Consider the following 27329-nt stretch of genomic DNA (forward strand, 5'->3'; position numbering starts at 1 on the left):
TGGTGGCTGGAAATTCGAGATCAGGGTACCAGAATGGCCTGATGGACCCTCTTCTGGGTTTCTGCTTGCATCCTCACATGGTGGAAGAGGTTAGGGAGCTCTCTCAGGCCTTTTTTTAATTTTTTAAAAAAGATTTTATTTATTTATTTGAGGGAGATACAGCACTAGAGAGACAGAGCAAGCACGAGTGGGGGGCAGAGGGAGAGGGAGAAGAAGGCTCCCTGCTTAGCAGGGACATGGGGCTCAATCCCAGGACCCTGGAATTATGACCTGAGCCAAGTAACTGACTGAGCCACCCAGGCACCCCTCTCAGGCCTTTTCCTTAAGGGCACTAATCCAGGTGATGAGAGCTCTATATCACTGTCTAAAATCCCCAGTTCCTTTTGTTGTTGTTGTTTGTTTGTTTGTTTGTTTGTTTTAGATTTTACTTATTTATTCATGAGAGACACACAGAGAGAGAGAGAGAGAGAGAGGCAGAGACACAAGCAGGGGGAGAAGCAGGCTTCATGCAGGAAGCCCAATGTGGGACTCAATCCCAGGACTTCAGGGTCACACCCTGGGCTAAAGGCAGGCGCTAAACCACTGAGCTACCCAGGCGTCCCTAAAAATCCCCAGCTCCTAAAACATCACCTTGGGGTTTAGGTTTCAATGTGTGATTTTGGAAGTAGGGGGAACACATTCAGACCACTGAAGGGGCAATAAGAAAAAAATCCCTCTTGTCTCTCTCCCCCTGTCACCCACCAAGTGAGTGCACACACTCTCAATAGTTAACTTTAAAAAAAAGATTTTCTTTACTTATCTGAGAGACAGAGAACATGGAGCATGGGTGAGGGGCAGAGGGAAAGGGACAGATTCCCTACTGAGCAGGGAGCCCAACGCTGGGCTTGATCCTAGGGCCCTGAGATCATGACCTAAGCTGAAGGCAGACACTGAGCCACCCAGGCAACCCCCCTCTCTCAAATAGGTAAATATATCTTTAAAAAAAGTTGTATTAAATTAAATGTAAGAATGGGTGTTCTATTTAAGGATTTAATTTTATGAAGGTGCTATAAATCATAAGAACTTACTGTGTTACTAGGATTATTTTTAGATCTTAGACCAAATTGCAGATCAAAAAAAAAAAAAATTAAAGTTGACAAAATGAAGATGCCATCATCTTATTTTTTTTTGAATCATCTTATTTTAATTATAAAAGTAAAATGTTGCAATTATTTTCAGTTTACAAGAAAAGGCTCAATTTTAAGCCCAAAATGTAGTAGAAAAATGGCTTTTGCAGATTTTGGCTTCCAGGATTCTTTTTTTTTCTTTTTTTTTTAATCTTTTTTAAAAATTTTTATTTATTTATGATAGTCACAGAGAGAGAGAGAGAGAGAGAGAGGCAGAGACACAGGCAGAGGGAGAAGCAGGCTCCATGCACCGAGAGCCCGACGTGGGATTCGATCCCAGGTCTCCAGGATCGCGCCCTGGGCCAAAGGCAGGCGCCAAACCGCTGCGCCACCCAGGGATCCCAGCTTCCAGGATTCTAAATATAAAAGATCTTGCTGAAAGCAGACAGTTTTAAGAGAATAATTAAAGAAAATGGTGATATATTGATGTACTCGTGGTTTCTTAACCTTTCACATATCACTTTTCTCACTATAGCACCTTGAATCCAGCAACTTTCTTCCTCAACTTGAAGGAGGAAAAAATTCCTCAATTATTTGGACCTCTATTAAAACAGTAACTACACATCTTTGGAAAAGGAGATTTCAAAATGGAGCCAGCAAGCCTAGTTAAGAGGTTTTCTCTCTCTCTTTTTTTAAAATTTTATTTACTTATTCATGATAGACAAAGAGACGGAGAGGCAGAGACACTGGCAGAAGGAGAAGCAGGTTCACGCCCTGGGCTGAAGGTGGCGCTAAACCGCTGAGCCACCCGGGCTGCCCAAGAGGTTCTCTTTTTAAAATAGGGTCAGGCATAAAGGTGGAGGAACTCATGCATGTCCTCATTGGAGAAACCATGATCTTCCTTTTTTTTTTTTTTTTTTTTTTTTAAGATTTTATTTATTTATTCATGAGAGACACAGGCAGAGTCAGAGAGGGAGAAGCAGGCTCCATGCAGGGAGCCCGATGTGAGAGTCAGTCTTGGGACTCCAGGATCACGCCCTGAGCTGAAGGCAGACACTCAATCGCTGAGCCAGCCAGGCACTCCGAAACCATGAACTTTCAAACAACAATAACAACACAACAGCTTTCAATCATCTGCAAGCCCTCAGCCTGGTCTTTTTTTTTTTTTTTAATTAAATTATTTTATTATTTATTTTATGATAGTCATACAGAGAGAGAGAAAGAGAGAGAGAGAGAGAGAGAGAGAGAGGCAGAGACACAGGCAGAGGGAGAAGCAGGCAGAGGGAGAAGCAGGCTCCATGCACCGAGAGCCCGACGTGGGATTCGATCCCAGGTCTCCAGGATCGCGCCCTGGGCCAAAGGCAGGCGCCAAACCACTGCGCCACCCAGGGATCCCTTGCCTGGTCTTAAATAACTTCCTCCTCATCGTGACGCCGGAATGGTTCACATTCTTGACATCAAGAGGCCAATGCAATTTAACAAGTTTCAATCCTTCATTTGCATATTAACACAACCAATCCCAGTTAACCTAGTTTCAATCCCTGTTTTGCATAGAGGACCTAAACATGAACTATACTTCAAACCTTTTGCCTGTGTATCTCTACCCCTTCTTTGTCTTCCTTGGAACACAATTCAGGTTTCTATGAATCTGTGTCTCCCAAGTTACAATTGTTTTTTTAAAAATATTTTATTTATTTATTTATGAGAGACACAGAGAGAGGCAGAAAGAGGCAGAGAGAGGCAGAGAGAGAAGCAGGCTACACGGAGGGAACCCGACCCGAGACTCGATCCCAGGTCTCCAGAATCATGCCCTGGGCTGAAGGCGGCGCTAAACTGCTGAGCCACCAGGGCTGTCCCCAAATTACAATTCTGATTGCCAAGTAAATGCTTAATTTCTTAAATTTTCAGTGAATCTTTATTCGCTGACATCTTGTACAGAATTCTTTTTTTACTCTTTTGTATAATGCTCATTTAATTTTTTTGTTATTGATGGTTCATGCTAAAACATAAGCGGGAAATTGCCTAGAAGGCTATCATAGGCCATTCATTTTTGGAAAATGTGTTTCGCCAGATTAATTCAGCTCACAGTGATGAGTTAATTGCCCTCATCTACGTCTGCCAATAGGCAAATAACAAAAGACAAAATATTTATATTGATAGTATGTATGCTTTGAGGGATCACTGCCTGCTTTGGAAAATGCTCTACTTAAGGACCTCTACAGGAACCCATATAAATGAAAAAGCATTACAGAACTTAAAAAAAAAAAAAAAGATTTATTTATTTATTTATTTGAGAGAGTCCTCAAGCAGACTCCTCACTGAACATAAAGCCCAACATAGGGAGCATTACAGAACTTTTGATGCTCTGCTGTAACTAAGGAGGTAGCTATAATAAAAGTGGACTCTGGCAAAAATGTTTTATGATATTACCTAGAATAGCAGAGAAATAAATGGCTATGATATTGAACCAACATTTGTTGGGGTGTTAACATTAAAAATAAAACTGTCAATTATTTTACCAGAAAAATGATTTTACTCAGGAATAGCAGAATTATCATTCAAGAGAAGCAAGCTATGGCAAAACTGCAGGCAATTCTGGATCAAAGATGAGGAGGCTCTTTTATAGAGGAAAGGGGAGGCACTGTTGTAAACAAAAAGTCCATTGGGGTAAACTGAGAGTTCAGAGGTGTAGTGTCTTCTCATTGGCTGAGTAGTGACTGTCTCTCATGGCCTGGGCTTTTGCCCATGGGGAGGAAATCCTCATTTCTTCTCCTGGGTTTCTTCCTGTTGGGTTGGCCATTGATGATGTAGTAGGGCATGTGGGCTTCTGCTTCCGACCTCCCAAGTCCATTTTATTGAGGATTCCTTTATTAATTTTCACAGTTCCCCTTTTAATCAGATCTTTCCTCAAAAGCATCACAGATCCGTAGTTAACGATTTTAGTGGTTTTGTGCTTCAGTGCCAGGAAGGACCTTTCCTGGTTGTCAGGTCCTAAGTCAGGGGGAAAGTACAAAGCAGTTAGAAACCGCTTAAGGCCATATTTGAGTAACAAGGAAGGTTAGGAAGGAGAACTCCCAGACACTTCCCATGTATAGTCCAAATTTACCAAGATCGTAAGCATTGGAGATCACCTCCTTATTGGGTACATCATTCTTAGAAAAGCTTGGCCAGCAATAAAATACAAGACTTAAAATTGTTATACAAAACAGAGGAAGTAACATGACAATTCCAAATTGTATGATGGTTCTTTTTTATTTTTTTAAAGATTTTTATTTATTTATTCATGAGAGACACATAAAGAGAGGCAGAGACACAGGCAGAGGGAGAAGTGAGCTCCTCGCACAGAGCCCAATGCAGGACCTTATCCCAGGACCCTGGGATCACTGCAGGACTTTATCCCAGGACCCTGGGATCATTGCAGGACTTTATGGCAGGACCCTGGGATCACACCCTGAGTCAAAGGCAGATGCTCAACTGCTGAGCCACCCAGGCATCCCTCGTATGATGATTCCAAACCAGGACCTTAGGTCTGAAAGTAGCCAACTGAAATATTTATTGGCACTCCTTTTGACTCAAGAGAGAAAAGTTCTCCCTATGGAAGCAGACCTTGAGTTGTGTATCTTCCTGGAAGTATTCAATTAAAGAGGCCATGAAAGCAGAAGAGTCAAAACCACAAGAGCACACTGGAAGAACTAACCAAGTGCATTTGGGAAGACACAGGGCAAGTATAAACATGAAGCAATAGCTGATCAACTTTTTGCAAAACAGCAAAACTTCAAAGACATTTTAAAACAGTATTGTTATCTCAAAAGAACTGTATGGAACCAAATGTTATTGATAACACAGCCTATAATGTTTTAAATTCAGAAAACATGAATTTAAATAAGAATCTCTGAAGCTTGGTTAATAGTTGAGATTAAAGAAAGATTTTTGTGAATTCTGAGCCTTCTGTTTAGAAAAAGCAAGTGAAAAACTAATATGTCACAGGATCATGATGGGACTGCTTTAAAAGGCCATAGTCAAAAAAAGAGGTTTCCCCTTTCACAAGGGCTTGATAAATTCAAACAGGGGCCTTGTCTTCCCATAAAAGAAAGGAGAAGCAACCGTGAGAGAAAGGTACGCAGGCTGATCCAGACAGTTTGGGAAATCTTCACTTTCAGATTAATAGATGGTGTGCAGGTCCACTCAGGGTTTGGTGCTTTCTTTAGATGTATCATGTGAATCCAAGGGCCTATTGCTTGGAGTTTTGTGGCACAAGGTTTGGTTTGCATTTCCTGACAAGGCCTTTTCCAGTGAGGCAGTGGAGTCTTCTAGAAGTGACTTTTCCTGGTGGTAAGGTGCAATGCTTAAAGCATTGATTTTCAAGAGTGCACTGTGAAAAGACTGCTCCAACCAAGCATGGTTATTTTTATTTCCTTTTTTTTTTTTTTTTTAATTTTAAATATGTTTTTTGTCCTGAGGTTTTTTTTTTGTTTGTTTGTTTGTTTTGTTTTGTTTTGTTTTTAAGATTGATTTATTTAGGGCAGCCCCGGTGGTGCAGCAGTTTAGCGCCGCCTGCAGCCCAGGGCATGATCGTGGAGACCCCGGATCGAGTCCCACGTCAGGCTCTCTGTATGGTGCCTGCTTCTCCCTCTGCCTGTGCCTCTGCCTCTCTATCTCTGTCTCTGTCTCTATGAATAAGTAAATAAATAAAAATCTTAAAAAAAAAAAAGATTTATTTATTTATTCATGAGAAACACAGGGAACCCTGGGTGGCGCAGCGGTTTAGCGCCTGCCTTTGGCCCAGGGCGCGATCCTGGAGACCCGGGATGGAATCTCACGTCGGGCTCCCGGTGCATGGAGCCTGCTTCTCCCTCTGCCTGTGTCTCTGCCTCTCTCTCTCTCTCTCTCTCTGTGACTATCATAAATAAATAAATTTTTTTTTTTTTTTTAAAAAGAGAGAGACGGACTGAGAGAGAGGCAGAGACAGAGGCAGAGGGAGAAGCAGGCTCCTCATAGGGAGCCTGATGAGGGACCTGATCCCAGATCCCAGGACCACGACCTGAGCCAAAGGCAGGTGCCCAACCACTCAGCCACCCAGGTATTCCCTGAGGGTTTTTTTTAAAGAATTTTTTAAAAAAATTTTATTTATTCATTTATGATAGACACAGAGAGAGAGGCAGAAACACAGAGAGAGAAGCAGGCTCCCTGCAGGGAGCCCGATGCTAGACTCCATCCCCAGATCCAGGATCACGCCCTGAGCCAAAGGCAGACGCTCAACTGCTAAGCCACACAGGTGTCTGTAAAAGAATTTTTAAAATCAAAATTTTGCACCTAGTGGCTCAGTTGGTTAAGCATCTGCCTTTGGTTGAGGTCATGATCCCAGGATTCTGCTCAGTGAGAAGCCTGTTTCTTCTTCTCCCTCTGTGACTCCCCCTACTTGTACTGTTTCACATACTCTCTGTCAAATAAGTAAAATCTTTTTTAAAACTTTAAAATTTTGGGATGACTGGGTGGCTCAGTGGTTGAGAGTCTGCCTTCAGCTCAGGGCATGATCCCAGGGTTCCCGGATCGAATCCCACACTGTGCTTCCTGCATGGAGCCTGCTTCTCCCTCTGCCTGTGTCTCTGCCTCTCTCTCTGTGTCTCTCATGAATAAATAAATAAAATATTTTTAAAAAATTTAAAATTTTGATACAGTTCAAATCAATTTACCAGGTTCATTCATGTTAGCTCTTTCACTGTCAAACCTGGGGCAGGGACTGCTTCAGTTTCTCTGCTTTCTCTTTGTGATGATCAAGGTATAAAGGTATCTGCTGGGATCCCTGGGTGGTGCAGGGGTTTAGCGCCTGTCTTTGGCACGGGGCGCGATCCTGGAGACTCGGGATCGAGTCCCACGTCGGGCTCCCGGTGCATGGAGCCTGCTTCTCCCTCTGCCTGTGTCTCTGCCTCTCTCTCTCTGTAACTATCATAAAAAAAAAAAAAAAAGGTATCTGCTGCATTGAACTTTAAACTTCACATTATTTTTGTTTTTCTTGATCTTGATAGATTTGGCATCCTTTCACCTAGCTGTGAGTAGAAAGTCCTTGATGTCCTCAATTTGGGGAGGCTTGGATACAATAGGTACAGGAGAGCATACAGCTGGCACCACCCTGAGAAACACTTATAGCAAGGGGCAAGAAGAAAGGAGCATGGTTATTTTTAATAGAAGCAATTAGGCCTTTATAATATTGAAGTATATGTTCTTTTATCAACTGTGGGTCAAATGAGGCAGGGCCAAATGCACTGGCCATCCTGTGATGTCTCAAAGGATGGGAGTGTGAGTTCCCAAGGGGTTGGGGCTGAGGTTTAGAAGACTAACAATCAGCTTTTGGCCAAAGTATTTGAAAAATCTCTATAAATTTTGCCAATTGAGTCTCTTAAAAAAAAGATTTTATTATTTATTTTAGAGAGAGAGTGATCATGAGAGACAGAGCATGACCAAGGGGAGGGACAGAGGGAGGGGGAGAAGCAGACTCTTCGCTGAGCAGGAAGCCCAACATGGGGCTCCATCCAGGAACTCCAGGATCATGAGCTGAGCCAAAGGTAAACAATTGACTGAGAGACCCAGGCACCTGCCAATGGAGTCTTAATAGTGCTGTTAGTGCATTCAACTAACCCGGAGAACTGAAGATGGTGTATGCACAATGAAAGTGTTGTAAAACCAATGGAGCTGTGTGGATTTGTAGAGGTACCTATCCAGTGAAATGGGTTCCCCCAGCTCTATGTAGTTTGAGAGGGATTTCCCCCAGATAGGGATAGCCTTTTCTGACAGAATTTTAGCCATAGTAGAATGATTGAAAGTTTTGGTCCAGGGAGAAAACATACAAACCATAAAACATATTTATATCCATGAGATGGGGAAGCTATATGAAATCCATATTTATGAACAGGTTTCCCTGGATTATACTTTGAACAGATGATATAGTGAGGTAGGCACTATTTGAGACCTTATTTATATTTCCCAACCAAAATTGGTTCATGAACGCTGTCATTTTCTCAGTAAACCAGTGATAGAACTGGATTGTTACTTGGTCCAAACCAGAGGTCTCTATTTTTATTGAACCAACAATTATTAGACTTTCTTTCTTTTTTTTAATTTTTTTTTTTTATTTATGATAGTCACGGAGAGAGAGAGAGAGAGAGAGAGAGAGAGGCAGAGACACAGGCAGAGGGAGAAGCAGGCTCCATGCACCGGGAGCCCGATGTGGGATTCGATCCCGGGTCTCCAGGATCGCGCCCTGGGCCAAAGGCAGGCGCCAAACCGCTGCGCCACCCAGGGATCCCTTATTAGACTTTCAATATTGTTTTTCCTTTTCTGGGACCAATTGTTGGGTGTCTCTTATCATTCTTTCCCTCAAATTATCAATTAGGATAACATCTCTTTGGACCAAGACAGAAGTTTGGCTACTGGTCTTCAGAGAGGATTTTTGGTGGAAATATCAGTGAAGTGGTTTCTTTGGCCTCCAGGGAGTTGAATCTGGAATGCCTAGGAAGCTCCATAATATCCAGAGCAGCTGGCACAGGTATGGCATCTAATAAATTTTAGCCATAGGTGCCATTTTTAATTCTATTCTCTTTGGAGGTAAGAACACATCATTGTTTTCATAATATTCAAAAGTCAGCTACCCAAAAGGCATATTGGCTATTGGTATAGATATTCGCGGTTTTACCCTCGGCTCAGGTACAAGCTCGAGTAACGGCATAGAACTCAGCCTTTTAGGGGCACCTGGGTGGCTCAATCAGCTAAACATCTAACTCTTGAGCTCAGGTCTTGATCTCAGGATGCTGAGAACTCAGCCTTTTGAGCTGAAGCAGCCAAGGTAAAGTTTCTGCCTCAGTGACTTCAAAGAGATTTGTAGTAGCATACCCAGCATGATATTTACCATGTTCATCCTTTAAATAAGAACCACCAGTAAACCATGAAAAATCTGTTTAGTTGGAGGAGTTTCCTCTAAATTGTCACAGTGAGTAAAAAGATGATCTGTCAGTGTTAAGCAGTCATGAGGGGTTTCCTTTAGATCCCAATATAGTTCTCGTTCCTAGATCAGATGCCCTAAGTATGGAACATGAATTATAGCAAACTGCAATTTTTCTTTGGAGACTTTATGTCCCTTTAAGGCCAAAAGTTTTAACAGTTGGATGCTGTCTTCAGTGTGAAGAGGTTTAAGAAGGGGAGCAGAGAAACAAATCATCTATGTATTGTAACAAAGTAGAGCCTGTAGAAAACTTTCCATCATCCAAATCAGTTTTAAGGTTTGTGAAAAATAAGGACTCTGTGAAACCCTGAGGCATTACTTATTGTCCAAGTGCATTGCCATTCTTCCCAAGTGAAAGCAAAAAGATGACGGCTCTCCATAACAACTGGAATAGTAAAAATGCACTGCACAGATTGCAGTGAAAATTTTCCTTTCAGTGGAAATGAATGTCAGTAGTGTATGAGGGTTGGGAACAACAAATGCTGAGGGATAACAGTGTTATTTATTGCTCAGAGGTCCTGGACAAACCTCCATGCTTGGCCATTGGGTTTTCTCACAGGTAAAATAGGGGTATTTCAGGAATTAGTGCAGGGAAAAATGAGGCCCTAAGACTTATAAGCTTCTATTATGGGCTTCATGCCCTAAAGGCTTTATAGGATATTGATTAATTCTGGGGAGATGTTTTGAGGTACCTAATTTGAATCTTGATAAGAGATGTACTGTGGATTATGCCAGTATCTGCTGAAGCACAATATTTGGAAACATGAAATATCAAGTCCTTATTTCAAATGCCAACAAACCAAGAATATAAGGTAACTTTCTCAATGGGATGAAGAGATACAAATAAGATACAGAATCAATAATGAAGATAATTAATTAATTTTTAAAAACCTATGGCAAACATCACATTTAGTAGTGAAAAATTGAAGAGTGCATGGGTGGTGCAGTCAGTTAACCATCTGACTCTGGATTTTGTCTCAGGTGATGATCCCATGAGTCATGAGATGGAGTCCCTTATTGAGATCTCTGCTCATCAGGGAGTCTGTTTCTCTCTCTCCCTTTGCCCCTTTCCTCCCTTCCTCCCTTGTGCTCTCTCTCAAATAAATAAAATCCTAAAAAAAAAAGAAAAGAAAAGAAAAGAAACGAGACTAGGATGTCAACAATTACCACATTCATTTAACATTTCTGGAGTTCTAGGCAGTGCAATACAGAAAGGAAAATAAAAAGCATCTGAATTAAAAAGGAAGAAGTAAAACTTTGTTTGCAGATGATATAATTGCCCATGTAAAAAAATCCTATGAAACAAAACATAAGCTAATGAGCAAACTGGTGTCCTAGCCTCTTTTTACACATAGGGCCTAATTTTGTTCTCAACACACCCCATGTAATGAATACAACCCTGAAGGTTACAAACAGCTTTTTAAAAAAGGCCTAAGTTGGAGTGCCTGAGTGGCTCAGATGGCGGGTCCTGGGATCCAGCCCTGAGTTGGGCTCCCTGCTCAGTGGGGAGTCTGCTTCTCCTTCTCCTTCTGTCTCTCCCTTCTGCTCATGCTCTCTCTCTCTCAAATGAATAAATATAATATTTAAAAATAAATAAGTAAAAATTAATTAATTAATTAAAGACCTAAGTTATATAATGTAGAGCAATATAAGGTGGTATGTTCCAGGGATGAGTGATTTGAAGGCTGGACAAATCCATGACAAATATCATGTGTAGAGTCAACAATGTCAATAAAAAAGATAAATCTATGATGGAAGTCCTCAGGCCATCCCTTGTTGGAGATGGGCCCCAGGACAGGAAGGGATAGGTCCTTGGGAAGGGGGCAACTAGGGGGATGGATCTGCAGTTTCCTTTGGGAATTCTCCTTTGCTGCATGGAGAAGAGATGGGGGATGAGCCTCTGAATGTGTTGACATCCAGGTGAAGGGCAACATTAAACTACAGCAAATCCAGCTGCTCTTCTAGGTCTCAGACTCCAGGTCTACCCAGTGCAAACTGTGGTGAAATGGATACATTAAAATTAGTCATTATTATTAGTGGATAGAATCATAGATCAATGGAACAAAACAGAGAACATAGAAATGAACCTACACACACAGGCCCAACTGATTTTTGTCAAAGGTGCAAAATAAATTAAATAGAGGAAGAATATCCTTTTAGACAAATAAATGGTGGTGGGGATACTGGACATCCACAGGTAAAAAACAAGTAAATAAATAAAAATTAAACCCTACCTAAGTGTCACACCCTGTAAAACAACTCACACAAAAGCAATCACAGATTTAAATATAGAGCAGAAAACTATAAAGATTTTTAGGAGAAAATTTTGGAGACTTAGGGCCAAGTAAAGGGTTCTGAGACTTGACCAGAAAAGTGCAATTCATAAAAGAAAAAATGACAAATTGGACCTCACCTAAATCACTTTTTTAAAAGATTATTTATTTATTTATTTATTTATTTATTTATTTATTTATTTATTTTTAGAGAGAGAGCAAGTGGGGAAGGGGCAGAAGAAGAGGGAGAGAGAGAGAAGCAGACTCCCTTGCTGAGTGTAGAGCCCCAGGTGGGGCTCAATTTTACAACCCTGAGATCATCATCACCTGAGCTAAAATCAAGATCTGGGCGCCTAACTGATGGAGTCACCCAAGTGCCCCCTAAGTCATTCTTAAAATAAGGAAATTATAGAGGTGAGCAGATGAGTAGCTGCTGGGGTATAGAGATGAAGATAGTTGGTTATAAAGGAGTAACATAAGGGAGACCTTTGTGGTATTTCAACAATACCATATCTTGATTGAGTTGATAAGTTATATGAAGCCAGACATGATAGAATTGCATAGAACTACACACATGTGTGCGTGCATATATAACTGGTGAAACCTGAATACACTCTATGGATTGGAAAAAGTAGAATCATTAAATATTAGACTAAACATAAAGTCACAGCTATGCAAAAGAAGCAGCCATGATGCCTAAAAGCCATGATAACTTCCTTTCACTAGAAGGTAAAAACCAATCACAAAGTCACTTGAGCCCCCAGTAGACAGACATGAAGACAATCTCAAAGGTCCTGAAATGCAGAGAATCAAGAAGGAGCTCAATCGACATACTAAGGATGTCCCTTTATAGCTCTTGTCATGGTTGCCAGTTGTGGTTTCTTATAAGGGATATCTGTCTCCCCATGTCTTAGTGCATTTGGGTTGCTCTAATAAAATCCCATTGGATTGGGTGGCTTAAAAGTAACAAAATTAATTTCTTGCAGTTCTAGAAGCTGGGAAGTCCAAGATCGGGGAGCCAGGAGATTCAATGTCTCGTAAGGACCCATTTCTGGGAGGAGGGAAGGCATTCTCAGGGGTCTCTTTTCTGAGGGCACTCTCATTCATGAGGGCTCCACTCTCAGGATCCAATAACCTCCCAACGACCTCACCTCCAAATATCACCACACTGGGGATTAGTTGTGTGTGTGTGGTTTTTTGTTTGTTTGTTTAAGATTTTATGTATTTGGGAAGCCTAGGTGGCTCAGCGGTTTAGCCCTGCCTTCAACCCAGGGCGTGATCCTGGAGAGCCAGGATCAAGTCCCACGTTGAGCTCCCTGCATGGAGCTCCCTGCTTTATTCATGAGAGACACACAGAGAGAGGCAGAGACACAGGCAGAGGGATAAGCAGAGCCTAATGTGGGACTTGATCCCAGGACTTGATCCAAAGGGTATGCTCAACCACTGAGCCACTCAGGCATCCTTGGGGATTAGGTTTTAACCTATGAATTTGGGGCGGGGGGCACATAAACATTTAGTATGTATCTCCCTACTAAAACTCCAACTCCATGCTCCATGCCCCTATGTATTCTGTCCTTACTGGGCCAGTTCAGTCTCCAGCATACAGCAGCAATTCACACAGCATGGGATAGATATGTAAGTAGACTCAGGTAACTTTCTTCAGCGCAGGAAGAAGGATTTATTACCCTTTTTCTATGAGTCTTTCTCCCTCCCTCCCCAGAGTCAGCTGTGATCAAGGGGCTGTGGTCTGAGCCCAACACAATCCTGCAGGGCAGCCAAATATTCTCTCAACAAACATTCAGTTCCCTGGGGTCCTCTTGTGTACCACATCCTTGCCTGAACCCTATGGTAGACAAATTTTATCTCAATCTGATGTGCAATGTAGAGATTTAATGTGCAAACAGACCAAAGAACAGGGCCACAGCAGTGAGTGGCTGGAATCCAAAGGATATAAAATCAGAAGATGACAGAAAGCTACAAATGCTACTTCCCAGAGGAGGTGACTCCAGGGGAAGAGAATTCTGGACAGAGGCAACCTCAGTGCAGAAGCCTCGGGCAGGAATGAGCTGGTGCATCTGAGAGCAAGGAGGAGACTCAGTGGTGCAGAAGACTCTGTGCTGCAGAAGGAGGGCATGAGGCCAAGAACCAGGTTGTGCAGGCCCTGTAAGCTGCAGTAAGGAGTTTATTTTATTCTGAACAAAATGGGAACCATGAGATGGACATGCTTCTCTGAGGGAGTCCTGGGCTGTGTGTGGTGATGCTGGGGGAGGAGGCCAGTTTCTTTGGGGAGGTGCCATGCTGCTGGGAGCTTCTGGAGCAGGGAAGGGCAACTCAAAGAAGGCAAATAGACACCAAATGAGTCTTTATGTTGGTGGAATCTGAGACTCAAGCCTGATGTAGGTTTGATCTGTCTGTGGGTGTGGTGCTAAAAGTCTGTACTGGACCCTGAGAGGCTCTGCCCTCTGATGCCCTTGGCAGAAGAGGGGAATGTCAGTAAGTGGGAACCACTGAGGGAAGGATTATAAGTCAGGCAGAACTCTCTCCTTTCCAAGGCACTTAAACCTAAATACAAGTGGATCTGCCAAATAAAATCATTTATTGATTCATGGAACCAAAAAGCTCACAGGACAGCTTCAGGCACAGCTGGATGTAGGGCTCAGTGAGATCAAAAGTGCTTGACTTATCTCCATTCAGCTGTCTCTTTTGACTTAGTTTCCAGGCAGGCATCTCTGAGGAAGAGAAACAAGGAAAAATGGCTGTTGGCAGCCCTAACTCCCAAATCCTGGTGCATGAACTTCAGGGGCCAAAGAAATCTCCTTTTCCTCACAATTTCCTGCAAGTGCTTTGACTAAAGAGGTCTCTCATTAGCCAGCCTCAGGTCACAGGACCACCCTTGACCCCATCATTATAGCTTTAGATTGATTCGCTCCAATAACCAAGCCTGATACACATCCTCAGTAAACACTTGATGAATGAGTGAATGAGCAAGAAATTACTGGACAATTACTTGTTCATTGTTATAAGCAAACTTCTCTTTAGGCTATTCTGCATTTGTCCCAGTAAGTAAGCTATATTGGTCTGCTTAGGGTGCTAAATGATCAAATTCTAGAGCTTGACTTCTTTAAGATTTTATTTATTAATTTATGAGAGACACAGAGACAGAGGCAGAGAAATGCAGGCTCTCCGCGGGAACCCCCTTGTAGGAATTGATCCCAGAATGCTGGGGTCACGCCCTGAAGCCAGATGCTCAACCACTAAGCCACCCAGGTGTCCTCAGAGCTTGATTTTAAAAATCACCAATATTAAGTAGACTCACTGTTATGAACTGAATGTCTCCCAAAACTCATATGTTGAAGTCATATACCACTATCTGAAAGTACTGAGATAGGGCGTTTGGGAGGTAATTAGATTTAGATAAGAGTGGGTCCTCCATGGCAGGATTAGCATCCTTAGAAGAAGCAAAGAGATATCAGAGCTTCCTTCCTTCCACTATGTGAGGACACAGCTAAAAGATGGCCATCTACAAGCCAGGAAAACATTTCTCATCAAGGAACCAAATTGGCCCATACCTGGATCTTGGACTTCCCAAGGCCTAGCCCTGTAAGAAATAAATTTTCTTACAGTAACTGAACAGACTAGAATCACTCACCAAGAGATGAGGAAGATTCCCTTTATGGGCATCTAAAGAGCATGACAGTGTCTGGCCTTGTGAACAGTTCAGAGTCTTTTATTTTATTTTTTAAAGATTTATTTATTTTTATTTATGATAGACACAGAGAGAAAGAGGCAGAGACACAGGAGGAGGGAGAAGCAGGCTCCATGCTGGGAGCCCGACGTGGGACTCGATCCTGGGACTCCAGGATCGCGCCCTGGGCCAAAGGCAGGTGCCAATCTGCTGAGCCACCCAGGGATCCCCTTCAGAGTCTTTTAACACAAGATATCAAACTGAGAACATTCAGAATTTCAACCTTGCTCTCCTGCTTAATATTAAGACACATTTATTCATAACTGTCACCAAATTGTCTTGCTGACTGTGAGAAAATAAATTAACACCTGCCCTGCTGACATGGGGACTAAGCATGTCTCATACCACAGTGAAAAACTAAGTGCTTATGCCTCTGTAGATGAAGTTCAAAATCAAGAACCACACTGTCTAGCACTAGTCCCAATATCAGTGAAGCCCTGAATGTTGCTAAATCTTTAACAAACCCAAATGTACCCTTCTAATTCAGACATGAATATGTAATCATGAGGACAAACTTTGGGGTTGCAGAGGGTTGGTGTATGGCTGGACATCAAAATGTGGAGGACAGAGAAACAGGGAGAGGGTAACTCCAAATGTGGGAGTGAGGGGACTAATGAAAAGATGATACCGTGGTTTAACCATAGAAGGGGTACTATTCAGAGAGGCAGGGAAGATGTAGAGGCATTCCTGATAGACTAAGGGCACACAAAACAGTGCCCAGGTGCATAGAACTACTGTGTGGATTCCAGAGGAGAGTACCCCTAGCTGAAGGAGAGAACAATTTTGGGGGCAGCCAAGAGAGAAGCTGCAAGGGTACACTGCTGGTGCTGGCTTTCCAAGTGAGGCTTGGGCTAGCATGATGGAATAAGTGAGACTCACCCAAACTGGTACTCTGAGTAAGTCAAAGGGTCAGAGCCACCAGGAACCATTTGTTTCAGATGTTCCAGCATCACCAGGAAAACATTATCCTCCACCCCTTCTGTAATAGGTTGGCTACTATATATGGAATCCCAATGGGAAACCAGAAAGCTGGTTCAGAGGACCCTTCACCCATGTGCTGGGGGCCATCTGAGATCTAACCAAGGCCACTCACACAGGTACAAAGGATTGAGCTCTAATAGACTAATGTCTACCCTATACCCAGAACTCAGCCCTATTTGACTCAGCTGGACTTTAACTCTGCTCCCACATAGAACCCCCCCACCCCATATTGGGAGGCAGACATTCCTATACCCAGGGAGCAGGGCCTGAGTTGGGCCTTGGGGAGGGGATATACCTCACAGTGTTGGGGAGAAACTGAGCAGACTGGGCACAAAGTCCCCTGACTGTTCAAGCCTGCCCAGGTTTCTACCCTGTGAGGTCATCACCTTTCCCACCATTGGGGGTGAAGGTTAAAGAAGGCAGCAGTGGTTTCCAACCCCAACACAGGGTACTAGCTGACCACTGTGGCTCAAAGCCCCTCAAGTGTAGGTCACAGTTCTCTCTCTCTAATCGTGCCTCCAAGGGGCACCTGGGTGGCTTGGTTGATTAAGTGTCTGCTTTGATGCAGGTCATTGAGCCCCAAATTGGGCTCCCTGCTCAGTGGGGAGTCTGCTTCTTCCTCTTCCTCTGCCTCTCCCCCTGGCTTGTGCTCTCCCTCTCAAATAAATACATAAAATCTTAAAAATAAACAAATGTGCCTTCAAGTTAACATTTTCTTGACAGGAAGCATGATTTTTGGACCAGGGACACAGCTACAAATAAGATACAAGTTTTATTGACCTTTTGGGAAATTAAGTTTCCAGACTTTTTAAAATCAAAAGACCCCACAAAAACAAAGGATATGGACGCATATGTTAATTCAGTGACTTCTCTCCCTTGAGCCCTGGAACAGTGGCAGCAAAAACAATGAAGGCCATGGTGTGCACCGACACCAGGAACACTAGCCACATCTTAGGACTTCAGGGTCTTTGTTTTAGGACCGGGGTAATGGCCATGAGGTGAACATCCTGCTATCCCATTATGGCAACCAAAGGCAGGGACCCCTCCTCCCGACAGAAGCCAGTCCTTCTCCACTTGATCTTAGCCAAAAGGCTGAGAAGTGATAAGCCAGTCCCTCTCTTCATGAGCCCAGTTTTGTTCTCAATCCCTCCACACACAGTGATCAGAACCCCCAACGTTAAAAGTGGCTTAAACAATAAAGCTTTTATTACCATACATTCCAGGGAAGTGTGAGACAGTTCTAGGGATGGATAAATCCATGACAGGTACCATGTGTAGTGTCAACTATGTCTGTGGAAATGATTAACCTTCTCTGGAAGCCCACAGGAGGAATAGTTCAGCTACTCTTGACCAGAGCTTGGTCACAGACATACCTAAACCAGTTGGCGGGAGGGAAGGAGGCCCATTATGGGCTCCACCACTCATGATTCCCTCCAATACAGAGTGGGAACCAAGGATATCTGCTGTTCCAGAGTGCGCTGAGGGGACTGTTGCACACCCTGGGCACCTGCCACATGGTAGAAGTGGGACGGCTTCTATCACAGAAACCAGCAGTGACTTAACACTGCTAACAGCCTAGGCAGGTCAGAGTGCAACTAGGCTCCTGAGAGCTTCCTACATACCTGCCACTCCAGGACACATGTTGGGGTATGCCAGGGTTAGGTTTCAAATGGCTACTCTCTTCAATCTCCTTTCTGGAATGAGGACTTTCATGTTGAACAAGGTGCCTAGTTCTGTCTACAGTCTTTCCAACATCCCCTATGGCCTTTCTCCAGTGTGGACTTTCTTGTGCTGAAGGAGGGTAGAACTATGTTTGAAGGCTTTCCCACATTCTGTACATTCATAGGATCTCTCTTCAGTGTGGAACTGCTGGTGCCGATTGCGGTAGGACCTGGTGGTGAAGGTCTTCCCACACAGGCTGCACTCATAGGGCCGTTCTCCAGTGTGAACTTTCCAGTGCTGATACAGGCCAGAGCGGGTCACATAAGTTTTCCCACATTGCTTGCATTCATAAGGCCTTTCTCCAGTGTGAACTCTTTGGTGAAGAATGAAGCTATGGTTGTATTTAAAGAACTTCCCACATTCCCTGCACTCATAAGGCCTTTCTCCAATGTGAACTTTCCGGTGCCGAATGAGAGTAGACAGAACACTGAAGGCTTTCCCACATTCGCTGCACTCATAAGGCCTTTCTCCAGTGTGAATTCTCTGGTGCAGAACAAGTGCATCTTTGCGGTTGAAGGTTTTGCCACACTCATTACACTTGAAAGGTTTTATGCCCGTGTGAACCTTCTGGTGCTTCCTCAGTTTAGATGGATAACTGAAGACCTTTCCACACTCATTACACACATGGGATGTTTCTCCAGTGTGAATTTTTTGGTAATTAACATGGGTGGGTTTCTTCTTGGAATTTTCACCTTTTGGGCATCTAAAGGGTTGGTCTGTGGGGTGAGTTATCAGATGGTCGAGGAGTGCAAAAGCCTTCAAGAAGGTTTTCCCACAGTCACTGCACTTGAAGGCCTTCTGTGTGGTGTGGACTCCCAGGTGCTGCTGGCAACTGGAGCTGTTTTGGAAGGCCTCCCCATGCTCAGTGCTCTTGTATGGCTTCTCTTTGCTGTGGGTGGCCTGGTGTTGAAGGAGACCTAAGGTGGCAGGGACACCCCTTCCAGACTCCCCACACAGAAAGGGCTTCTCTGATAGGTAGACTCCATAGCTCTTCATCTGCTCTGGAGGGGCCTCCTCATCCTCCAGTCTACATGGACAACCTGAAACAGAGAAAAGCCAGTTACTAATAGCTGGATTAGAGGAAGGAGGCACCTTCATCACAAACTCATGTCAGACATACCACAGAGGAGTCCAAAGAATTGCCAGGTGGTTGCTAGGAACAGTCTGGGTGAGAAAGGGCTGCCTCTGCCAGATCACAGAATAGGAAAGACCTCAGCAGGGTCTAGGACAGAAAGATGGGAGCAGTGCAGGGAGAAGAGTTGGGGGTCTCCAAGTCACTCCTCACAATGGTTTCAAGCAGGGCCTAGCCCCTGGTGACAGTGAAAGCTGTGAAGAGGAGGTGTTTGCTCCAATGAAAAGGAAACTGTAACTGTAACTGTAACTGTAACTGTAGGAGTAGTTGGTGTTCAAGTATTATTTAAGGTGCACATCTCACATCACCAGGGGACTGGCACAAAGTCCGGGTAGGTAGGTTGTCCAGGTCCTGAGAGTCATGGTAGGGATGGCAAGATCACACAGTGTGTCCAGAAGGGAGGGGAATAGTGTGTGGTCACTGGCTCAGCACCAAAATGCCAGTGCACACAAATGCCCCAACATGGTGTGAGCCCATTATTGAAACCAAGGCATCACCCAGCCTTACTCACCGGGACCAGGACCCCTTCTAGCCTCTGCTCTGCTGATCAGAGTCAAGTCCACCACGTTGGGCACCCAGAGCTCTTCTTCATTCTCCAGTTGGGCAACCACATGGGACCTCGAAGGTGCAAATCCTAGAAGGGAGAAAGTAAGAGCCAACCCAAGCCAAGGCTTACCCTCCCCACCCTACCCCATAGGAAGCTCATGTCATCATGACAACCATGAAGGAAATGGAGTATTAGAAAAGGAACCTCCTCCACGCATTTAAAAATGTGTTAAATTTGGTAAGTGGATAGACTCCATGTTGTGTTTGGCCACAATTTATTTTAAAAGAACCTTACATGAAGGTAAACTGACATAACTGAAGTAAAAAAATAGACAATAATAATTGGAAACTTCAATTTTTAACTTTCAGTAATGGACAGAACCACTAGACAGAAAACAAACAAATACACAGAACTTGAATAACACTAGAAATCAACTAGACTTAAGAGACATCTACAGAGCCTGCCACATAACAGCAGAATACATATTCTCACATGCACATGGAACATTCTTCAGAAGAGACCATTTTTTGGGGCATAAAATAAGTCTCAATAGATTTCAGAGGACTGAAATCACGAAATATGTTTTCTGATCATAAGGGAATTAAAATAGAAATCAACAACAGAAAGAAATTTGGGAAATTCTCAAATTTATGGAATTTAAATAAAACAGTCCTAAATAACCACAAAGAAAACTACAAAGAGATGAATGAAAATGAAAACACAGCATACCAAAAGCAATGGGACATAGCAGTTCTTGGAGGGGAAATCAGAGCTATAAACATTCCATGCTGTTTTACTCATAACACTTTTTTTTTTTTTAAGATTTTATTCATTTGACAGAGAGAGCACAAGCAGGGGGAGGGGTAGGCAGAGAGAAAGAGAGAGAAAGAGAAGCAGCAGAGAGCCTGATGGGGGGCTTCATCCCAGGATCCTGAAATCACAACCCAAGCTGAAGGCAGATGCTTCACTGACTGAGCCACCCAGCCACCCATCTCATAACACTTCTGACACCAAATGTGGGTAAGGTGAAGGGTGAGCATTCCACACTACTTCTCCAACTCTCAGACAGCAATGTGATGTCCAAGGATTCAATTAAATTCTGATGCTAACTACCTAGAATCAGCAACAGATCCCACAGGTTAAGAGCTCAGTTCCACAAGACTGCCCCTACTTCAGACAACAGTTGGAAGTCCCAGACGCCCATTCTTCTGACCAACTGGCTATAAATCAGGGATTCTCATATTTACTGATGCCTTGTCAAGGTCAGTTGTTACAATGGCTCACAGAATTCAGGAAAAGAGTTTACTATTATCAGTTTATTATGAAGTATACAACTGGAACAGCCCAATGTAAGAGATGCAAAGGGCCAAGTATGCCAGGGTGGAGAGGGAGTGGGGGTTGAGGAAGCAGAGAGTAAAGGGTATCCATGATCTCTAGCAAGACCACTTTCCCAGCAACCCATTAGTTCCCTGAATCCTGTTATTTAGGAGTTTCTGTGGAGATTTCATTATGTATAATCAGTTAAATCATTGGACACTGGTGATTGGTTCAGTTGCCAGCCCCTCTACTTTCCCCAGAGGCCAGGGTTAGGGAGTAGCTCAAAATCCAACTTCCTATCATGCCCTGGTCATTCTGGACACCACTCCCTCTCGTGAAGCTATCTAGGAGCTCCCTGCCACCAGTCATCCCATTAGCACACAAAAGACACTCTTATCACTTCAGAGATTGCAAGTGTTTGAGGAGTTATGCTAGGAATTAGGAACAAAAACAAAAATATATATTTCTTATTATGTCACAGCATCCATATTAAAAAAGATCTCAGGGGAGCAGCCAGGGTAGCTCAGCAGTTTAGCGCTGCCTTCAGCCCAGGGCCTGATCCTGGAGACCCGGGATCGAGTCCCACATTGGGCTCTCTGCATGGAGCCTGCTTCTCCCTCTGCCTGTGTCTCTGCCTCTCTCTGTCTGTCTTTGTCTCTCATGAATAAATAAATACAATCTTAAAAAAAAAAATCTCAGGGATCCCTGGGTGGCTCCATGGTTTAGCACCTGCCTTCAGCCCAGGGCATGATCCTGGAGTCCTGGGTTTGAATCCCACATCGAGCTCCCTGCATGGAGCCTGCTTCTTCCTCTGCCTGTGTCTCTGCCTCTCTCTCTGTGTCTCTCATGAATAAATAAAAATCTTAAAAAATAATAAAAATAAAAAGATCTCAAACTAATAGGCTAACTTTAGTCCTCAAAGAACAGGAAAAAGAAAAGCAACTAAACTCAAAATGAGCAGAAGGAAGGAAATGATAAAGAGCAGAGACGAAAAAGAGATCAGAAAAAGGGAATCAATGAAACCAAAAATAGGATCTTTAAAAGATCAACAAAATTGAAAAACCTCTATGTAGACTGACCAAAAAAAATAGAAGAATCAATTTATTAAAAACAAGAATGAAAAAGGGAATATCAGGGACACCTAGGTGGCTCAGAGACTGAGCATCTGCCTTCGGCTTAGGGCATAATTCCACAGTCAGGGATCCAGTTCCGCATCGGGCTCCTTGCAGAGGAGCCTGCTTCTCCCTCTGCCTATGTCTCTGCTTCTCTCTCCATGTCTCTCATGAATAAATAAATAAAATCCTTAAAAAAAAAAAGAAGAAAAAGGGGACATCACTAACTACATTATAAAATAGGATTTTAAGGAAATACTATGAACAACTGTATTATATGCGTACAAATTAGATAATTAGATAAAATAATTAGATAAAATGGACAAATTCCTAAAAAAGACACAAACTAGACACAACTGACAAAACTGACTCAAGAATCAATAGAAAGAGGTGACTAGGTGGCTCAATCAGTTAAGTATCTGCCTTCAGTTCAGGTCATGATCCCAGGGCCCTGGGATAGAGCCCTGCATTGGGATCCCTGCTCAGCAGGAAGCCAGCTTCTCCTTCTCTCTGCTGCTCCCCTTGCTTATGCTCTTTCTCTCTCTCAAAAAAATAAATTAATTAAATCGTTAGAAAAAAAAAAAAAAGCAACAGAAAGTCTGATTATACTTTAAAAAGCACAAACAAAACAAAACAAAACAAAAACACCCCTACAGGGGGAAAATAAAGGTTAGGCCCGGGGGATTTCACTGATGAATAACATTGATGTAAGAATTAGCACAGATACCTCACACACTCTTCCAGAAAACAGAAGAAAAGAGAACATTTCCCAACTCATCCATTGAGGCCAAAATTACCCTCATACTCAATCTCAACAAAGATATAAGAAAACTACTTTGATACATTGATAACTCTTATGAATATAGATGCAAAACTCAACAAAATACTAGCAAACCAAATCCAGAAATACATAAAAAGGTTATAAGCTATGACAGTGCAATTTGTCCTAATGATACAAGGTTGAACATATGAAAACCAATTACTGTAATATATCATGTTAATAGAGGATAAAATAATCACATAATCATTTCGATAAATATGGGAAATCACTAAACAAAATCTAATGACCTTTCATGATAAATGCACTCAACAAACTAAGAAGGGGTCTTCTTCATCTGAAAAAGGCAGCTGCAAAAATCCTATACCTAACATCATACTTATTAGGGGAAAGACTAAATGCTTTTCTTGTAAGATTGGGAACAAGACAGGATGTCTGCTCTCACCAATTCTATTCAGTAAGTACTAGAGGTTCTAGCCAGGTCAGTTAAGCAAAAGAAGAAGTGAAAATATCTGTATTTGCAGATGACATGATGTCATATATGTGGAATATATCCAGGAGACCACCAAAAAACAAAACAATTAGAACTAATAAATGAGTTTAAGCAAGGCTACAGGACATAAAATAAGTATATAAAAATCTGTTTCTATACACTAGCACTAAACAATCTAAAATGAAATTAAGAAAACAATTCCACGTAAAATCGCATTAAAAGGAATAAACTACCTAGGAATAAATTTAGCCTGTACACTGAAAACTACAGAACACTGTTGCCTGCTTCTCTCTCTGCCTGTGTCTGTGGCTCTCTCTCTCATGAATAAATAAATAAAATCTTAAAAAAAAAAAAAAGGAAAAGGAAAAAGTTAAAGAAAACAAAACAAATGGAAAGATATCTCATGTTCATGAGCTGAAAGACACTAAGATGGTAATACTCCCCAAACTGATCTACTGATTTGAATTCATGGTTCATGTTTGGCCCAGGGAGAGCCGTATAAAATCTCCTGTGAAGGAAGACGGCAAAACCCAGTGTACAGAGGGGCATGACTTCAGCAGAGTCAGAGAGAGAGGCAAGGCTGAGTGGAATTTGTTGGGCAACTTGTAAACATCTGCACCCCAAACCCTACTCCAGGAGGCCATGGGGGCAACGACTATTGAGGTTGGTCGCAAGGCTACTAAGAAAGAAGCAGAGGAAGAACACACAACCCAATGCCAGTACTCTTAGCACCAAGCACAGGGAACCTAAGAAAGAAGCAGCCTCTGTGGTGGGGTTTTAGGATCAATACAGCTTCCTATGGGGGGAAAAGGCAGAGGTGGTCAGTTTGCTGGGGAAGAGTGCGAGAGACTTACCCAGTGAGCCAATAAGCGCAAAGTTCTCTAGCATCACATCACGGTACAGGCTCCTCTGGGTCAGATTAAGGAGCCCCCACTCCTCCCGGGAGAAATACACAGCCACATCCTCAAAGGTCACCAGGCCCTGTAATGATGGATTCAACTGAGCCTTAGGAGTCAATTGTGGGCAGAAAAAACAACCAAAACATAGACAGCGCCACCCATCCAAGCCATTGATCAATGTCTTGGGGTCCTGCCACATGTCTCACTAACTTCATCTTTCTCTTTGAGCCCCAAATCCCCATTCTCACCAGAGACATCTACTTCCTTTCTCCTAAGACCCTTACTTCAGAGGACTCCCAGGGCCCCCAGCTCCATTGGTGCCTCTCCCCATGTTACTACTGGACTCTGTGTCATGCCCACAGCAACAGGCTGGTGACCAGACAGATGGCATCTGTGTACCCAACCAGACACACAGGTCCCACGCTATCTACTGTCAGTCAATTCCCTCTACCTCCCATAGATCACCTCCCAGAGGCAACCAAACCTATGCTCACCCTTCTCTTAGGTCTCAGTACCTGGTCCCAGACCTTCCAGTTTGCCCTCCTGCCTAATATGCACATAAGTCTTTGTACCACAGCATGTCATAGCTCCACACCTCCAACATAATCTCACCAGTTCACCTCACTGGCAACTCTCTGGACTTCCCCACATGCCCGTTCTGCATATGGTGTCTCCAGAGTGATGCCACAGCGAGCAACCACAATCCCGTCCTGCCCCAGTCCAACCCCTCTCCTTCATGGCTCACTGCTAAGGGCATCCCCCGGCTCTGTACTGAACTTCCCCACCCAGACCTATTCGCAGCTTCAACCCTCAGCTGACCACACCACACACGGTCCTCCAAGACCCCTGGCCCTCTTACACCTCTGCCTGGCCCAGGCTGTCCGTTCACCTGCCACAGCCTTCCTCGCTTATTCTGAGCTCATTCCGAACCCAGACCCACTGGTGGGGATCGAGACTTTCAGCCTGGGGCACCTTCCACTCACCTGCGCCTCCCCGGCCAACGGAAGCTGTGGGCGGAGCATGGCCGCAGCAGGCGCCGAATTAAGTCCAACTCCGTGAACTCCGTACTTGCCCCCAGCCCTCAGCGCAGGCACCTCCGGCCGAACGTGAAACCTTCGAAGCTAGGTCCCCTCGCGTGTAAGATGTGCCCAAGGACCAGGGAGCCGCCTGTGGGAAGCCCGGACCCGCCAGCGCCCGATCCGAGTCTCAGGAAGAGGGAGTCATTCCCGGGGGTCACGGCTCGTGCACACGCGCGACGAGGATCTCCGCCCGCGTCCTCCGCAGTGTGGCCCCTAGGGAAGTCGGCCCGTCTCGCAGCTCTCGAGAGGTTCGTGCCCACCCACGGCAGCAAAAGGAGCACCGCTCTGGCAACGCCGGAAGTCCCGCTGCCTCCAGCTGCCTTCTTTAACCTAGCGCCGGCGTCTTTAGGACCTCATTTCCCAGATTCCCTCGCGGTGCCGCTTACTAGTTGCCAAGGCGACAGGCGAGGCGCTGCTGGGCGCTCACACAGATGTAGCCAATGACGGCCCAAGAGAGGAAAGTGTCGGAGAGAGCGGGGCGGGCAGAAGAGGGACTTCCGGCGCCAGACTCTCCTGAGCCACACCCGGCTCACGGACAGCGTCGGTATGTGGAAGTCTGAATCTGACAGGGCCTTTCAGGCCGCAGAAACCGGAGTAGGGAAGGCGTTGGAGTGGGCGCCACACTGCGCCGTGAGTGCGGCAAGTGTCTCGAGCCCCAGTATCCCAGGCTGTAGGGAGGCGACACCTTCAGGCGTGACTCACTTCCGTCAGAGCCCGTCCGTACCCGCGGCCTCCGGGGAGTCGTTGCCCTCGACACTATGTCGGCTCCACGGAGTAGGAGGCAGAGCTCAGAAAAGACTCTCCAGCCGCCTGAGTTGGTGTGACAGCGGCCAGGGGACCTTGTCAGGAGATCGGGTTTCGGGGAAGATCAGCAGTTGGATTTTATCAGTGTTGAGACTTCGGTGCCTGGGCCACTGGGCAGGTCTAGGGTGCTGGGTGCTCAGAGGACAGTAGGCTGGTAGCCTGCTCCGTGTCAGGCCATACAGAGGAGAATGAGCATGTTGAGGATGTCAGGGGGAAAGGTCCAGGGCACATCCGGATGGTGGCTGGCAGGAGAAGAATCCAGCTCCTGGATGTCTTGCACTGATTTCAGATGCACTCATCCTAGAGGATGTGGTACTGAGGATCCTAGGAAGAAGAGAGAGCTTAGGCGAGTCCCAGAGTGATGCTTGAGAACTTTGCACTGGTGGCTTCTCCGGGTCAGGCCACTGGCTTCCTCACTCCCGCAACTAGAGCTCCGTTTTCTCTGCTCTTGCCATGTTCCCCTTGAAAGCTGCTGTTGGTGGTGAAGCTGGGGCCCAGGCCATGCTACCTCCTCTCCAGACTTCTGTGAGCAACAACCACACATTCTACCAAGGGGCCATGAGTGGCTGAGATCAGCCATCAGAAGCCTGTAATCTTTGCAGCAAGTCATGTTCATCTCAGTCACTTTGTGTAAGATGCCCAGCATTTCATGCACTGACAAGGTTTTTGTTTGTGGGGCCACTGGGGTCAGCCTTAGAAACCCTCCCTGGACATTTAGTTTGTGCATATCACTGTTGTTCCTGTACAGATGATCCTCAGGGCCTATGTAGTCTCTTAAGGTCAGGCCTTCTTCTGAGGTGGATTCTCACAAACCTCATCAGTCCCCATAGCTCTCGTGGCTTCCACATTCTGTGTGTTTGCCCCACTGGAATTGGTGAAGAGAGCATCCCTGGTGACTGCCCGAGGTGGGTTATTTTCACACCTGGTGTCTGACCTATGTTGTCTCAGGTCTTAGTGCCTCCCTGACCCCCTACTGTATTTCATCCTCTTTTTTTAAAGATTTTATTTATTCATTCATGAGACAGAGAGAAAGAGAGAGGCAGAAACACAGGCAGAGGGAGAAGAAGGCAGAGGGAGAAGCAAGCTCCATGCAGGGAGCCTGACGTGGGACCCGATCCCAGGTCTCCAGGATCACACCCTGGGCTGAAGGCCACGCTAAACCGCTGAGCCACCTGGGCTGCCCAACAGCTCATGTTTTTTATTTGCATTATTGAGGTTGCCTTCTTGAACCTCAAGATTTTTACTTTGCAGATTTTTTTTAAATTTTTATTTATTTATGATAGTCACAGAGAGATAGAGAGAGAGACAGAGACACAGGCAGAGGGAGAAGCAGGCTCCATGCACC

The 27329-nt window shown here is 44.4% G+C and overlaps 1 protein-coding gene across 2 annotated transcripts; it reads right to left on the minus strand.

Moving 5' to 3' along the window:
* Positions 1 to 3587: 3587 nt before the first annotated feature.
* ZNF584 (zinc finger protein 584) lies at positions 3588 to 27058 on the minus strand. 2 transcript variants are annotated; one of them, XR_005985957.1, is made up of 5 exons: positions 25085 to 27058; positions 24057 to 24183; positions 19467 to 19589; positions 17724 to 18863; positions 3588 to 4097 (listed from the first exon to the last, which is right to left on the minus strand). XR_005985957.1 is itself a non-coding variant. In XM_041743035.1 (4 exons), the coding sequence occupies exons 1-4, from the start codon at positions 25121 to 25123 to the stop codon at positions 17860 to 17862; spliced, it is 1293 nt and encodes a 430-aa protein (XP_041598969.1). In that variant the 5' UTR covers positions 25124 to 27058; the 3' UTR covers positions 16781 to 17859. The 2 variants fall into 2 exon arrangements, 1 of the variants encoding a protein (XP_041598969.1); XM_041743035.1 differs by lacking the exon at positions 3588 to 4097 and having other exon boundaries at positions 16781 to 18863.
* Positions 27059 to 27329: the final 271 nt, after the last annotated feature.

This window comes from Vulpes lagopus, chromosome 2, assembly GCF_018345385.1.
Source record: "Vulpes lagopus strain Blue_001 chromosome 2, ASM1834538v1, whole genome shotgun sequence".
Classification (NCBI taxonomy): Eukaryota; Metazoa; Chordata; class Mammalia; order Carnivora; family Canidae; genus Vulpes; species Vulpes lagopus.